The sequence below is a fragment of the Glycine soja genome, chromosome 16 (assembly GCF_004193775.1).
Source record: "Glycine soja cultivar W05 chromosome 16, ASM419377v2, whole genome shotgun sequence".
Taxonomy (NCBI): domain Eukaryota; kingdom Viridiplantae; phylum Streptophyta; class Magnoliopsida; order Fabales; family Fabaceae; genus Glycine; species Glycine soja.
In genome coordinates this window covers 5,364,560-5,379,668 of record NC_041017.1, presented here as the reverse complement: position 1 = coordinate 5,379,668, position 15,109 = coordinate 5,364,560, and the positions used below count along the sequence as shown (strand labels likewise).

Below are 15,109 nucleotides of genomic sequence, written 5' to 3'. Positions count from 1 at the left end.
ATGGAATAAGTTATAATTATTTATTTTGTATATTATCTTTATTCTAGAAATATTTTGTATTTTATATTCTTATTTTCAAAAAAGAACTTTCAAAGAAATAACATTTTGTAAGAGAATAATTTTTGAAAAATTGTTTACCAAAAAAATTAACAGTTCTGGAATTTTTTTAATGAATATCTTCGATAATTTTTTGTAAGAAAATACTTCATTCTAAATTTATTTTTAATTAAAATAATTTTTAAAAATCTATTAGTGTAGGTATTTAAACTCAAATATTTACACAGACAATGCATAATTGACAACAACTATTGTCGAGCTTTAAAACCGAATTTTAAAAAAAAAAAACTCTTATGGCCACTTTCTAATGTTTGATTTTTTCAGTGATTTTATGATAATACATGGAACAATAATAATCATCAATAATTCAATACCCATAAGAAAGTTTACACGTTCAGCACAATCGATGTCCTCCAAAATGCAAAAACACTGAAAATTTAAAACCCAAAAATCCATGTTCCAAAATGCACACACAGAACTCAAGAATTGATGAGCCAAATAATTAGAAGTCAATCCCGAAAATCATCCCAACAAAAATTAAGCAAATTGCAATTATCACATGAAAAAAAAAAATCAAACCAAAGGGAGAAATAAGACACTTTACTTCCAATAGTGAGAGGCTAAGAAGAAAACAAGTGAAGATGGTTGAACAAATTAAGGCACATAAAGCAAGAATGCACGAGAAAAAAATGTGTATGTCACTCTAAAGAGGCTTGTGTTTAGGGTAAAATTAGTAAAGATAAAATAGTTATTTCATATTTTAGAAGCTTTGATTATATTAGCTACTGAAATTGAGAGAAGAAAAATATGATAAACAGTGTAATAGTATGGATCATGACTATCCACTTCCACTATGTTTTATCTTAATTTTCACAAACCAAATAATTAAATAAGTTCTCTTTTCACTCCATCTCTATCCATCTTGCCCTCTACCACCAATCCAAATATAACCTATATGGTAAAATCCTAAAAAGATTATACATTAATCGTGTCAAAAAATTTACATAATCATTTAATCATAACTCACCATATATGATAAGTTTATTAATTTTTAAAATAATTATTTTAAATGATAATTTATGATTAAATGACGGTGTAAAACTATTTTATAGTATCAGTGCATAAACATTAAACTCTTATAAGATGCTATCTCATTTCAAAAAACTCCAATCATAATTAAAAATAAATTGAAAAATTAAAAGTGACTAAATAATTAATATATTAACATTTTACCTATTTTTAATTTTCAAAAATAAATACTACCATAAGTTTTAAAAAATAATATTACACACACAAATAATTTTTGTTAGTAGAGAGATTTGAAACTCTTTCCTCTTGCGCATGAAGCTTGATAGTTAACTATGTAATTATGACACTTTGCAAATCACAAGACTTTTCAATTGCAGAGATATTCAAACTTGTAGGGTACCAAATTCATGATTTTTTCTACAACCCTCTAATCTGTAAATGATGCCTCACCAAGAAGCCACATTTGATTCACAACATCCACTAATATGCCAAAATCATCTTTGACAGATTCATTGTCCTTCATCTTCATCAATTCAAATTCTTTCTTCAATGTGAGAAGCCTAACAAATTTGACCCTATTACTCCCTTCAAATTCATCTTGGATCTTGTCCCACACCTGTGTTGGTGTTTCCCAGTCCATGGTTTTGGTAAAAATGTGATATGCAAGTTGTGAATGCAAGCAAGTGATGACTTTATCTTTCTTCAGCCTCTCCTCCTCATAAGCTTTGATCTAAGGCATATTAGGATTTTCCCTCAATGGTGATGGATAAACTTCAGATATTACAAAATTCCATAAACCTTGAGACCTTAAAACAAATTTCATCTTCACAACCCAAATGTGATGGTTTTCACCATTAAACATTGGAATGGCATGTGGAGAATTGTTGGAAGTTGACACATTTGCACCACAATTGGTTGGAAAATAAATTGCTCAGTAAGTCAATAGTGTTTGCATTCAACCTCACTTTGTTTATCGCTCAATAAAAAAAAATCCTCACAGGCAATAAAAAATCAAGCTCTAGATTCCACTGTTGAAAATATTTTGTAAAATAAAATATAGAATTAGTCAGGAACGAATTTAGAGGGGATATGGGCCTCCCCCCTCTCAACACTCTTTATGTATATGTATGAGAAAATGAAAATAAAAATTATTTAGAGAAAAAATGAATAAGAAAAATAGGGTATTAATGAGTTTAAATTTGCTTAATTTTCTTACAAGATCAATATAAGGATTAAACAACTAAAAGCTTAAGTTTTAGATCCACAAAAAAAAATTATAAAGCAAAAAAGACCATATATATTAATAAAAAGGGCACATATATAGGTAAAATGACTTAATATATAACTCTCTCATTTAAATAAAAAATTTCTGATAAATAATCAAATTCTTCTTTGAAAGTGTGAAATGAAGACAAATGGGTCCCTAAGAGATAAAAAATATAAATTTAATCTTTGAATTTGTAAAAAGTACAATAAATTAGTTTATATTAAAATTTATAATATTCAATTATTTTAAAACATAATAAATTAAGTTATTAAAAAAATAAAACAACATATTTTAAAAATATTTATGAAAAAAAAATTGTGATTCTAAAGCTATCCTATCAAATTAATCCTAAAGAACCTATTTCATGAAGCTATGCATAGTTGGTGGGATGCTTTTCGTTAAATATGAAGATACTATGGTTTCACAGTGCTTTGTTTCACTGCAATGATAAAACATTATTTCACTATTTTATATTCTAACTAGATAGTACATGGGTAATTTTGGAGGGATAAATTTTTAGAATTATATAAAATTATGTTAAAAAATTACTTAATTTTTTTATTATTAATTTCTTATATTATATTGTTGAAGAAAATTAAAATTAATTCTAATGTTCATAATATAGAACATATGTGTTAATAAAAAATAATATGAGATAATTGAATGTGATTATATAAAATGCTCATAAAATAGTACCTTAATATATATATTTTTTTACATTTTTATTTTATCTTTCTATATAGCGTTAATCTCAAGATATTTTCTTTAAATAACTTTGTCACATATTTACAAAATAATATAAATGATTCAATCTAAATATTGATATATTTTAAAATAAATATATCATAAGACACGACATACCACAAAATAATATAAATGATTCAATTACAATACAGATATATTTTAATAAATACATATTTGAAATTCATAAATCTTAAATTGATATTGATTAAACCAATCAAATATAATTATGTGGAATCAATTAATGCATTTTAAATTTGGAAAAAAAGGTGGGACATCCTTTTATTAGAATGTGACGTGTGTTTTATATAATATACTGGTGCGACGCATGGGTAAATTTGGAGGATTTTTTTAAAATTATATTAATTTTAATATTATTAAAAAATATATAATCAATTTAAATATTCACAAAACATAATTTATTAATTTATCTATTTTATTTCATTGTCTTCCCGTATCAATAAAGCATTTGTAATATTTTTAAAATTTTAAAATTTCAGATAAGAATTCATAACCTTTTTCAAGTACCTAAAACTTATAAATTTTAATTAATTCAATTTAAAAAATATATTTTTTAAAAAATGAATTGAAATTGATTATAAATATTAATTACATTTTTAAAATTTAAAGTTTCAAGAAAGAATTTGTAGAAAAATATATTAAAATTAGTACATTCAAAGATACTTCTAAATGATGAAATAATTATCTACTTTACTTTTATATTCAAAACATAATTTATTAAAATTTAAAAATTAAATTTATTAAATCTTAGTTTAACTATTTTATTTCGTTGTTTCCTGCTATCAATAAAGCATTTGTGATATTTTTGAAAATTTCAAAATTTCAGAGATAAGTATTCATAAATATTTTCAAATAATTAAAATTTATAAATTTGAATTTAATTTTATATTCTATACTATTCAATTTCAATAAATTATTTATAATATTTTGAAAAGTTTCAAGTTTGAATAAAACATTTATAAAAATGAAAATAATTAAAATTAGTACATTCAAAAATTATTAATTTAATATTCTATTAATGTATTGAAGAAAGAATTAGGGAATGATGAAATAATATAAATTTAAAAATATGTATTTCTTTTTTTTTAAATCATGTATATCCCTTATAAAGTATTCAGTAAAAGAATCCCTTGTAAAGTATCAAATATTTATCTACTTTATTTTATATATCCCTTATTCGAATTCAAATCAGTTACAAATATTAATTATAATTTTATATTAATATTCCATAATTACCATGTTATATTAGATTTAATGAAGTGTTAGGAATTTAATTCAATTCAACTAAGAAAATCTAATATTAATAAAAATTTAAACTCAAATCTACTTTTATAATATTATTTGTTTCAAATCATGCATAGCAAGAGGGAAATCGTCTCAGGTGGAGTCTACAAATTTGTAACAATTTTTCTTCTCAGCCGCCTTCAAACAAATCAATGAAACTCATTTTATTCTTGTTTCACTTCTCATTTCACCTAAAACAAATAAAGTGTTAGGAAAAAAACCACAAAATTTGAATTATAATGAATTTCTGGTGAAAGAAAATGGAAGTGTTAGAGAAAAAAAAGAGTAATTAGTATTTGCAACAAAATCAAAATTAAAAATTATGACATAGTAGAGAAAGAAATTAAAATGGAAGAGAGAGAAAAAAATAATGTGAATTTTCGTTTAAAATCTGAATTTAAAGAAAATAAATAAATAATAGTCATTACACCAAAATTTACGTAATTAAATAAGTACATAAAGAAGTTTAAAAAATCAAATTCGAAAGAGTTACAATAAAAGGTAGAAGAAAAGTTAAAAAATAAAACTCAATTAATGAGTTACATGGTTACAAAGTTAATATATTGGACAAGAGTACATAAAATTAATAATAAATATTTTATAAAACTCATTATTAAATATTAAAAATTAAATATTTAAATTATTGTGCAAAAAGAATTTCGCCCTCACCCCCTTATACATTCCAGAATCCGTCCATGCATACAGTGAAACTTGCAGAGAAAATAGAAAGATTAACAATGAAAATAGTCATTTAAATTCATGAGAATGTTTATATATAGGCTTACAACCGATCTAATATTCTATTAGATTTATTTGAAATTTAAATTAACCAATTGAAACAAAAGGATTAAAGCTAAAATCTGCAACAATAATAAAGCTCTATCTAAAACTTAAAATTTCCCGGCTAGAAAATCAGCTAGAATCATAATGATCATGCTGACATCTACCAAATACTGGTTATTCATTCGGAGTTGGGGTAAATCATAAGCCTTTGTGTCACAATCTTTAACATCTTCTATCACAGTTATGCCATTGGATTTCAATGCGGCATAATTTCCAGAATTGTAAGACTGTTTAGCCTGTGTAAGGGAAAGCAACACATCGTCATAATCCATAATGCATGAATTATAACGTTGTTTCGTTTGAGTGTTTGTAGCTTTTCTAATGTTATAGCTAATTTGGCCGATAGTATCAAAAGCATTAACATGAGCCATGTTAATGAGATACAAGGAAATGCTACCAAGATCTACACCCGAAGTTGCACCTGGTACTGAGCGTAGAATATTGTCACAACTGTTAGGGTTGTTGTGTTTTGAGCAAATGTTGCCTATTTCCACAATCCTGGCTGAACACAAGGAAAACACAAAACATAGAAGAAGTAAGAGGGAAGGGAGGAGTGGGTGTTTAACAAAAGAATGAACCATCATGCTTCTTCTAATTTGTTTCTTTCACTTAATTGGAGTTTTGGGATTACAAATTAAAGAGGCTAACCAATTTATAATAACGTGCTTGTATCACAACACATTATCTTTGGTATATGCATGATGGTACGTTTTTTTGTTCAATAGGGAGCTAGAAGCATTAATTAGCTTTTATGCCTTTTTGCGATTTTCATGTATTAATTTAGGAGTGGATTTATATATACCGATTGGATTGATTCTCAAATTTCTGTCAATTTCTAAAATTACCGAGGATCTTGAGGGGTTGTACCTGGGGCATTTAGATTTTTTTTTTTATAATGAAAGGTTATTTTTTTATTTATGTGCATTCATTACCATAAATAATTTATAACATCCACACTCTCTACGTTTTGGTAGTTAGAGGATGTTTGGGAAGGGAATTTGATGTTACATATATGTTATGATTTTGCTTGTCTGTATATAATTAATGAGTTAATATAATATGGGTTCAGAACCTATCTTCTTTTTGTATATTTGGTAGATATGTTATGATTTTGCTTGTCTGCATGCATCTAATTAATTAAATTTATTTTGAACGTTCAGATTTTTTTTAATGAAGAATTTTAATTTTAATTAAACTTAAATATATTTTTATCTCTAATAAATACTTAATTTTTGAGTTTGTTCTGTAATATTTTTTTTCATTAATTTCCTAATAAAATAAAAATTTTGTTACTGGTCTTTGATATTTTGTTTTAGTCTCCGATAAATTAATGAATTTTGTATTTATTTTTTGATAAATTAGCAAACTTTGTTTTAATTTCGACTAATTATAAATGAAAAAAATTTATTAGATAGCAAACACAAAATTTATTAATTTATTAGGGACAAAAAAAGTGTTAAGGATAAAAAATAAAATTATTATTTTATTAGAGATTCAACACAACAAAAATTTATTAGAAAACATACACAAAAATTGAATATTTATTAAGAATGAAAAATATAAGTCTTTTAATTATATACTTGTTTGCTCTTTCATTATTACTAAAAGTATATTTTTTACAAAATAAAATATTATTATAAATTCAAAAATCATTTTTTTGAATTTTAAAATATATAAAGATTTTTGTATATGAGGAGAAGGAAAGGAGGTGCAGGGATTCTGGATCCGGGTTGAGGTGGGGGAGATGGTTTTGTATAAGAGGAGAAGGGAAGGAGGTGCAGGGATTTGCTGATTAGACAAAAGAGGGATTTTACAGAGATTGATAGTGCCAATAACATATCTTGTAGTGGGAATAGTTGTTCCTTGTTGATTTATGGGACTTTGGACTATTATTGGATTATATCGAAAGTCCAAAAAAACACCAAAGGATTTTTGAATTGAATAACACCTTTACACTGATTTTTGTTCTTAGTTTCCTTTCAATTTCCCTTCAATATTTTCAAGATTAGAAAATATATTTTTCATTTTCATTTTCCATGAATCTTTTTCCAGTCGTCACACCTCAAAAGAGCTTATTCTTATTGTGAGAACAACACCACCACATATATTTTAGGAGCAATTTTTAGCGAGTCATGCTCAAACTCTAGCATTTGTATGGGTGTTGGTGAATTCCAACAGCCAAGGATTGAGTGTCTTCTATGATGATGGCTACAATATGAATGAAGGACATTTGAGTATTCTTATGGGACTTAACCCTTATCAGAAAATAATTGGAGTTTTGAAATCTCAAGCCAATTGGTTATAGTCACATCATGTTAGTAACACTGTAAACAGGGATTGATTTTGTTATTTGTAAATGTAGTGTCATCATACCACAGTCCACAGAGTGTTGGGTGGATTAATTGGTAGCTTGCATTAGTGAAGGACAAGAATCCGGGGTTGTAATGGAAGTTAGCTTTTGAAATAGAGTTTGAAAGGTGTTGAAGATGTTGTGGAAGGAGCTAGTTTTGGTTACTCCAACAATAAATAATAAGAAACAAGGTTTAAAATCAGACTAGGCTAGAGGTCTTATCCATATAATGGTCCATTTTTCCCTTACTGGATTAACCTAAATCTCAAAGCAGTGACCAAGGTCAATGCCAAGTACAAGACCCTTAATGTGTACTCATAAACGATAGATTACACCTTGGCTTGGAGCAAAATTACATCATCATTATATTAAGATTGAGTATTATTGTCAACGACAAACCTTGGACCCTGTCCTAAGAAATCCAGTTCGTCTCAGACTTTTATAAATATAGTTAATTAATGTCATTGGAGCTGTAAACATTTTATAGATAAAATTTCTTTAACATGATCTTATTAAGTGATCAACTTATTGTGCATTAATCTTTGTTTAATTAAAAGCACACCACAATTTTAATGAACTAAATTCAAAGACAAAGACATGTTAAGAAAAGTCGCTTTTATGGATTAAAAAGAAACACAATTAGTTAATTGAATCATAATATCTTCTAATTTTATATGGATATACTTTGTTCTTTCAATGCTTTAGTATATGCAACTAAATTATTAAAAAAAGTTAGAAAATTAATTTTTCGAAACAAAAAATCATATAACAAATTCTAGTAGTGGTATGGATATTTAACTGAGACAAGACCATTTCAATATATATTAGGACTAGCTTGCTACTTGCTAGTGATGAAACCCAGATGTAGTCTTGAACACACAGATTGCTTGACCTCTTGGATATACTCAAATCAGCAAAAGGATTAGTTTTTTCATTTCTTTCTTCTTTTTTATATGTAACGTGGAATTGATCGGTTGTTTAGCCTGTAAGTAATGAAAAAGTGCCTTTAGTCTTTTGAATCCTAATAGCTCCCAAAAGCAATTTTTCCACATTGGCATTTCCGTTTTATTTATATTCCAAGGAAGATCAGAAAGAGCATGTTATATATTATACAAATAGACGTTAAGCCAACTCATCTATCACATTTAAAGTAACTTTATTTGATACATATCAGTTTCTTATCCATCTCGTAATCGTCCACCAAGGCCGACAGAAGTCGATCTAGATCATTTTGTATTCTTTTTCTCATATTATTGAAAGAAAAGCACAATAATATTTTAATTAAATTTAACATGAACATGAAATTAGAGATAATTCAAATTTTCACATTTAATTGAAATAAAAGAGACGTTTTTTTGAGATAAAAATAAAAGAGATGTTAGTCATTACAATTATTAGCATATATTTTATGAATAAGATAAACTTTTTTCTTAAAGGAGAAGTCTTATATCATTTCATTAATAATAAAAAAAATTGATAAAACAAAGATTGACATGAAAAAATGGGGACTAACATACCATCTAGACGCTTGGAAAGATGATGAGTTACTTGATTTGCTTGTCGACAAATCAAACTCAAAGATGAGTCGCTATTTACAATACTTGACAATACACCCATACTCAGAATTCTCATGGTGGTTCGAATGGGGGCTATCAAACAACTGCTTACAATCCAATTCAAAAACAACATGCATGAGACCCATTTGTGAAACCCAAATAACAGTTGCAAGAAGGCTTGAAGCTTCTGCTTCAGCTGGTGGGATGATACCATTGCTTTAAGAAGTTCGAGCAACAATGAATTCTCCGCTGGAGTTACTGATACAAGCACCCAGACTAAACTCTCGAGCCTCAGAAGAAATGGACGCATCTATGTTTACCGAATAAGCATCATTCCTACTAGTGTTCCAAATCAACTCGTCTTCACTCGTGGAAAAATGGATCGGCACTCCACTAATAATCTCATAGCCTCTATCATTAAAAATGTCCTTTATAATGCCCTGCTTCCATTAACTGGTCGAGGGATCTATGAATTCACAGGCCCTCAAATCTTCCAAGCTTTCAATGGGTTCCCTTTGGACGTAAAGGTTATCATTAGAACGCAGCCAGAGATCATTCCAAACGTTGATCTTCTCGCATCACCCATTCGCCATCCAAGACCTTGTTTAACCACCACCCATGAAGAATAGATGCTACACCACGTGAATCTTGGGTTATGACCCAATTTAGCCTTCAAGAAATTCTCATTAGGAAAATATTTGGCTTTGAATACTAGAGTTATATAGCATCTTGGTTGGTGCAAATTTTCCAACCTTTCTTCCCTAGCATGACCTAGTTAAAGCCATACAGATGACGAAATCCCAAACTACCATACTCTTTCCTCATAGATAATTTATCCTAGTTGAGCCACTTGATTCCCCTTGCAGAATTTTTGTTCGAAACCTACTAGAAAGAATTGATCATTTTCTGGGTATCATCCCCCAAGGAAGAGGGCAAGAGGAAAGTATCATGCAATAAGAAAAAATTGCTTGAGCTAGAAATTTGATGAATGCTTCTCTTCCTGCTTTTGAGAGATGCTTGGAGGACCACTGGATGATTCTTTTCCAGATGCGGTCCCTCAGATAGATGAGAATGGTCTTCTTTCTTCTTCCAATCATGGAGGGCAGCTCCAAGTATTTTCCAGTTCCCAAGCATTCAGAAACACCTAGGAAGCTGGAAATATGATGTTTGGCAGAGTGAAGGGTATTTCTACTAAAGAAGACTTCTGATTTCAAATAATTCACTACAAGATACACTTAATTATGCCGAAAATAAAAATTGTGACTTATATCACTAATGAGTGACTCAAGAATTTGACTTGGAGCATGCCCACATCAAACTTCAAACCTCAATTCGAAACTAACAGCAATCAAGAATTGGACTCAGTAAAAAAAAAAAAAAGAATACATTAATAGTATTCCTCTTTAACAAAACAAAAAATCCTCTAACTAGGCCTATAGTGTGTCATGTTATGTGCCATTTTAGTTAAACTTTGAAGAAAAATTCAAATGGGTTCAATTTAATTTACAGTATTTAGATGAACCCAAATTTGGTGTTGTCTTTGTGTGAATTTTCATGTCATATTCATACATTTTAATATATTTTATTTGATAAAACTCATTAATGGGTGTTAGTTTGTGAGACAAGAGCCCAAAAGAATTTACTTGGAAAGGACTAAATTGTGGAAGTTTTGAAGAGAAATCTGGCATTGTTTAAACAATCACGGTCATGGATGTCATGAATATTACTCACAACCATGAGAAATAATGACCACCAGAAGAAAAGTGAAGTTTTGAAGATCAACATCAATTTTTCGATCACGGTTGTGGATCAACATTCAATATCGTCCTTATGGTTAGTCAAGATTGTGAAGCAAGCTGGATCCACAGTCATGGATAATTATCCACAATCGTGGTTAATAAGCAACGCCTGTCACTTATCCAATTGTTATAAATTTAGGCCCTAGAATCTTATCTTTTACTCTTTTATGCATTTTTGGAGAGAGAACAGAGTTGTGGGAGAGTTTTTGGCTACAAAGAAGCGTGGAGATCATAACATACGAGGATTGATTCGTGTGAAGTCTCTTCCTCTTTTTCTATTTCTATGTTTTCCTTTGGTTTTTTCTAGTTTTGTTATGACAATGAACAATTAGTCTCTATTGGTTTAGGATTGTGATGTAATCATACTGTTTTTTTTTTATTTTAACCTTTCGGTTCATTAGAAAAAAAAGGATATATTGACTAATTTGAAATTCCATAGAAAGGTAAGTAAAACCCGATAAAAAATTATTTTCGCTAAGCTAATCATGTATCCCTTTTCTAATTCAAATAAAATTTTCAATGTTACTCAGGCAATCAAATTTGTTTTCTACTCTTAATTGCTATTTTGGAAGTGATCATTATGAATTTGAATAAATTACATGTCAATGATATTTGGTCGTAATTGATTGATTTGTAGAGTAATTGTTTTCTACTCTTAATTGTTTTCATATAATTTGCATGAACAAATTAGTTATATGAATTACTAGTGGAGTAATTAGTTGATCATCTTTGATTTAACAACTTAATCCTTTGATTTAAGGCAAAGAATGTTATTAGACCATGATAAAAAAAAACTGATAGTTAAATTAGGGAAATACTGATAATTGATGATTAATTGGGCTTCATTAGAATTATAATTGTGGGGAAACGGGTATGAACAAATTCACAATTCTAGGCTTTTTATAATAATTGTTTCTCACTAAATCTTTAGCTTTGATTTTCCTTTTTGTTAAAAGATAATTGATCATAAACCCTTCCTTATTTGATAAAACTTAAATTGTTTAGTTATTACAAAATTGACTATTTGGGAATGAGATTAATCAAGTATGATATTGGACTTAGGTTTATTGTTTCTACTTCCTAGGATATGTTTTTACGTATCATATTTTTTTTAGAAACTTAAATCAAACTAATAAAGCAAAAGTATATTTAATTAGTGACCTATTGAGATGATGGTATCGAGAATAGAACTTGAGATATCATAAATATTATCCAAATTAAATCTTACCGTTAGGCTAACTTTAGTGAGTTATTCAATTCTTAATTTAACTAAATACATCTATAGCTCCAGAGAAAATTAAAAAAAAAAAAAGATTGATGCAGTAGAAACAGAAATATTTGTCATTAATTCACAAGCTTGATTCCAAGAAATTTATTGAAAGAGGAAAAAAACGAGACATTACAAGGAAAACAAGTCACATCCCTGAACACAAACCAAACCAAAGGAACAAAACTCTAAAAAGTGTATACATGAGGATTGAGGGTACATATATTTAGGGATGATTTACCCCATGTACATGTGGATCCCAATTGCTAACATGAAGATGCACACGAGAGCAAAGTAGAGGATAGCATGGATCAATATTGATAATCCACTGGTCTGAAAATTACCAAACTCTATGAACCTGCCTCTTCCAGGTATTTGGACCAAGAGCCCTGGAGTGAGGAGAATGAAAAGCACCACAGACACAAAAACTGGCCCCCAATCTCCCATTTCCTCCTTCTCCTTAATTTCTCTTTGATCTCCTAATTATTTCTCTATCTAGCTATGTGAATGGTATAGTAGTTGCAATGACAATGAGTGCAGGAGGACTTAAAAAGGAATGGAGCTGAAAAGTGGTCACTTTGGAAGAAGAGACAAGCAATTGATGACATGGAAAAAAAAGCAAAGGTTATAGAATGAAGCTATCCTGATTCATGTTTTACACCTCAGACCCACACGCACGGCACCAAAATTCAAGGGAAGCTTCATCTATACGTACAATTTAGACATGCAGACAGATTAAGAAAACATATAATCATTAATTTAAAATCACGATGGACTTTTAAAACATTTAAGAAGATACATTTTTTTGTGCCTATAGGATATTCTAGGCCAGAATTGCAACCAGAGACTATTTCATTGATGTACAAAGATTTATTTAATAAATTAACTATTTCTAATAGATATTTTTTTCACATACCTAGACCTAAACATCGAACAACTGACCAAATACTTTTATATATCATGCTACATTATGTTCTATTTTTTCATATACATAGATTTAAAGATCGAACAACTGACCTAATATTTTTGTCTATCATATTACATAATGTTTTGTTCACAGAAGATACATTATAATTTACTAAAATATGTTTTTCTAAGATTGGGGTAATGGGACAAAATTACGGTTTCTTGGCTTTTGTTTTTTCTCTCCTTTATCTAAGGATTTTTTTTTTTTGTATAATCAGAAGGTGTATTCCTCCTCTTATCATGTCAGTCCATTTTTGAGATAAAGTGATAATTCTAATTGTCATTCCATGGGCAAGCTGTTTTATCTAAATATTATCCTTAAATATTGTTTCCATTAATCAGAGCTAACGAGCATTGCTATTAAGCTGAAACATATGATCCCTCTTAGTGTGGCTTTGCTCATACAGAAAAGTTGAGGGCAAAGATGCATGTTGATTAATCTTTTTTCCTAAGATACAATTTGTATCCTTAGTGTTATTGATCCCACTTGATTGAGTCCCACATATATTATAAGAAGGTTAACTATGGCGTGTTTACCTTGGAACCATCATTTAATAAAGTCAAATAGGAAATAAGAGAGGAGAAAATGGGAAAGTTAAATAAATATGTTCACAAAATTTTAAAGGTAAAATAATGAGTAGTTAAAGATGATATGATTATATATTAAGTACCAAATTTCATATACATGTGAAAAGCTTTCCTTTTGCTATTGTTGTTGTTGTACTTTAGTATATTACCTTTTGTTGGAATGAGCTTTATTTTATTGGCAGAAAAATTAAGTTATTTGTTTTTACGACTATGTGAGAATTGCATGTGTGAACTACATTTTTTTTCCTGATTAATTTGAATGATCTGAAATCTTTTTGTTAACAGTTGGCTTAGGACTTTATGGCATAGGGAGTTAGCTTAGTGTAGTTTCTGTTATCTTCTTATAACAGAATGTAACTGAATTAATTGGTAATTAGATAAGCTGTTAAAACTCTATAAAGCTTGTAGTTATTTCTAACTGAGGCTAATGAGAAGCTACTACTTCTCAGTTCCCACACACACTCTCTTCTACCTCTGTTTACTTTTCTATTCTCAATTCTGGTTTTCATAGCCATCTTTGACTTTGCAAAGGTTGTAGAAAGTTGGAGTTTATTAGCATTTTTTTTTTGCATATCTAATTCTAAGGTACATGACTAATGATTCTAAGGTACAGTCAAGATTGTGATTTGTTAATATCTTATACTCTTTCCAATCCTTTAACTTAGTCTTCTCTATTGCCGCAATAAAATTAATTGGTTCATGAAGAAATTGAGAGGGGCAATGGGTTGATGTTAGATTGACCAGATAGTGTCTTGGTATTAATTGTGTCATAACACGGCAGAAGAAAGATGCAAAAAACAGAGAAATGGAAACAACTCTTGAGAGAAAACACACATTTATGTGATCAAAGTATTTCTACGTAAGAAAACAGTGAGACACATGGCAAAATCATAGCTGCTCATATGATCCAACGGTGTACATTTCTCAAACTGATCACTCTCTAGTTTGAATATGATGGCACAATCAAATCTTCCACAACGATTGTACAAAAGTTTGAAATTTGCCTGCATAATCAAATATGAAGATGGTGAAGCATTGAGTGTCCATGTAACAATGGAGCTAATGTTATGTTTGGTTCAAAGGAGGGGAGGGATTTTAATGGAAGGAAAAGGTAGGGAAGGGGATAAAAGAAAATGATTTTGATTAGATATCTTATTTGGTTGAGAGGAGAGGAAGGTATGGATTTTAATGAAGGGGAGGAGAAGTAATTTTTTTCTTATTTGGTTGACAAAGGGAGGGGACTGATTTAAAAAATTAATTTACTTTTCTAACTAGGTTTTCTTACTCAATACATTATAAAATATTTTAAATCTCCCCTTCCCCCCAAATCCTCAGATTTTT

General features: G+C 28.8%; 2 protein-coding genes across 2 annotated transcripts; both read right to left on the bottom strand.

Moving 5' to 3' along the window:
- Positions 1-5,289: 5,289 nt before the first annotated feature.
- LOC114391093 (pectinesterase inhibitor 2-like) lies at positions 5,290-5,613 on the bottom strand. Its single transcript, XM_028352080.1, has one exon. It carries the CDS (start codon positions 5,611-5,613, stop codon positions 5,290-5,292), a length of 324 nt encoding a protein of 107 aa, XP_028207881.1.
- A 6,648-nt stretch (positions 5,614-12,261) lies between these two features.
- On the bottom strand, positions 12,262-12,755 carry LOC114390212. Its single transcript, XM_028350915.1, has one exon. The coding sequence runs from the start codon at positions 12,659-12,661 to the stop codon at positions 12,452-12,454; it is 210 nt and encodes a 69-aa protein (XP_028206716.1). The 5' UTR covers positions 12,662-12,755; the 3' UTR covers positions 12,262-12,451.
- Positions 12,756-15,109: the final 2,354 nt, after the last annotated feature.

Excerpts from the sequence above, each read along its gene's own strand:
- LOC114391093 (XM_028352080.1), bottom strand. The coding sequence starts at position 5,613 with ATGGCTCATGTTAATGCTTTTGATACTATCGGCCAAATTAGCTATAAC.
- LOC114390212 (XM_028350915.1), bottom strand. The coding sequence starts at position 12,661 with ATGGGAGATTGGGGGCCAGTTTTTGTGTCTGTGGTGCTTTTCATTCTC.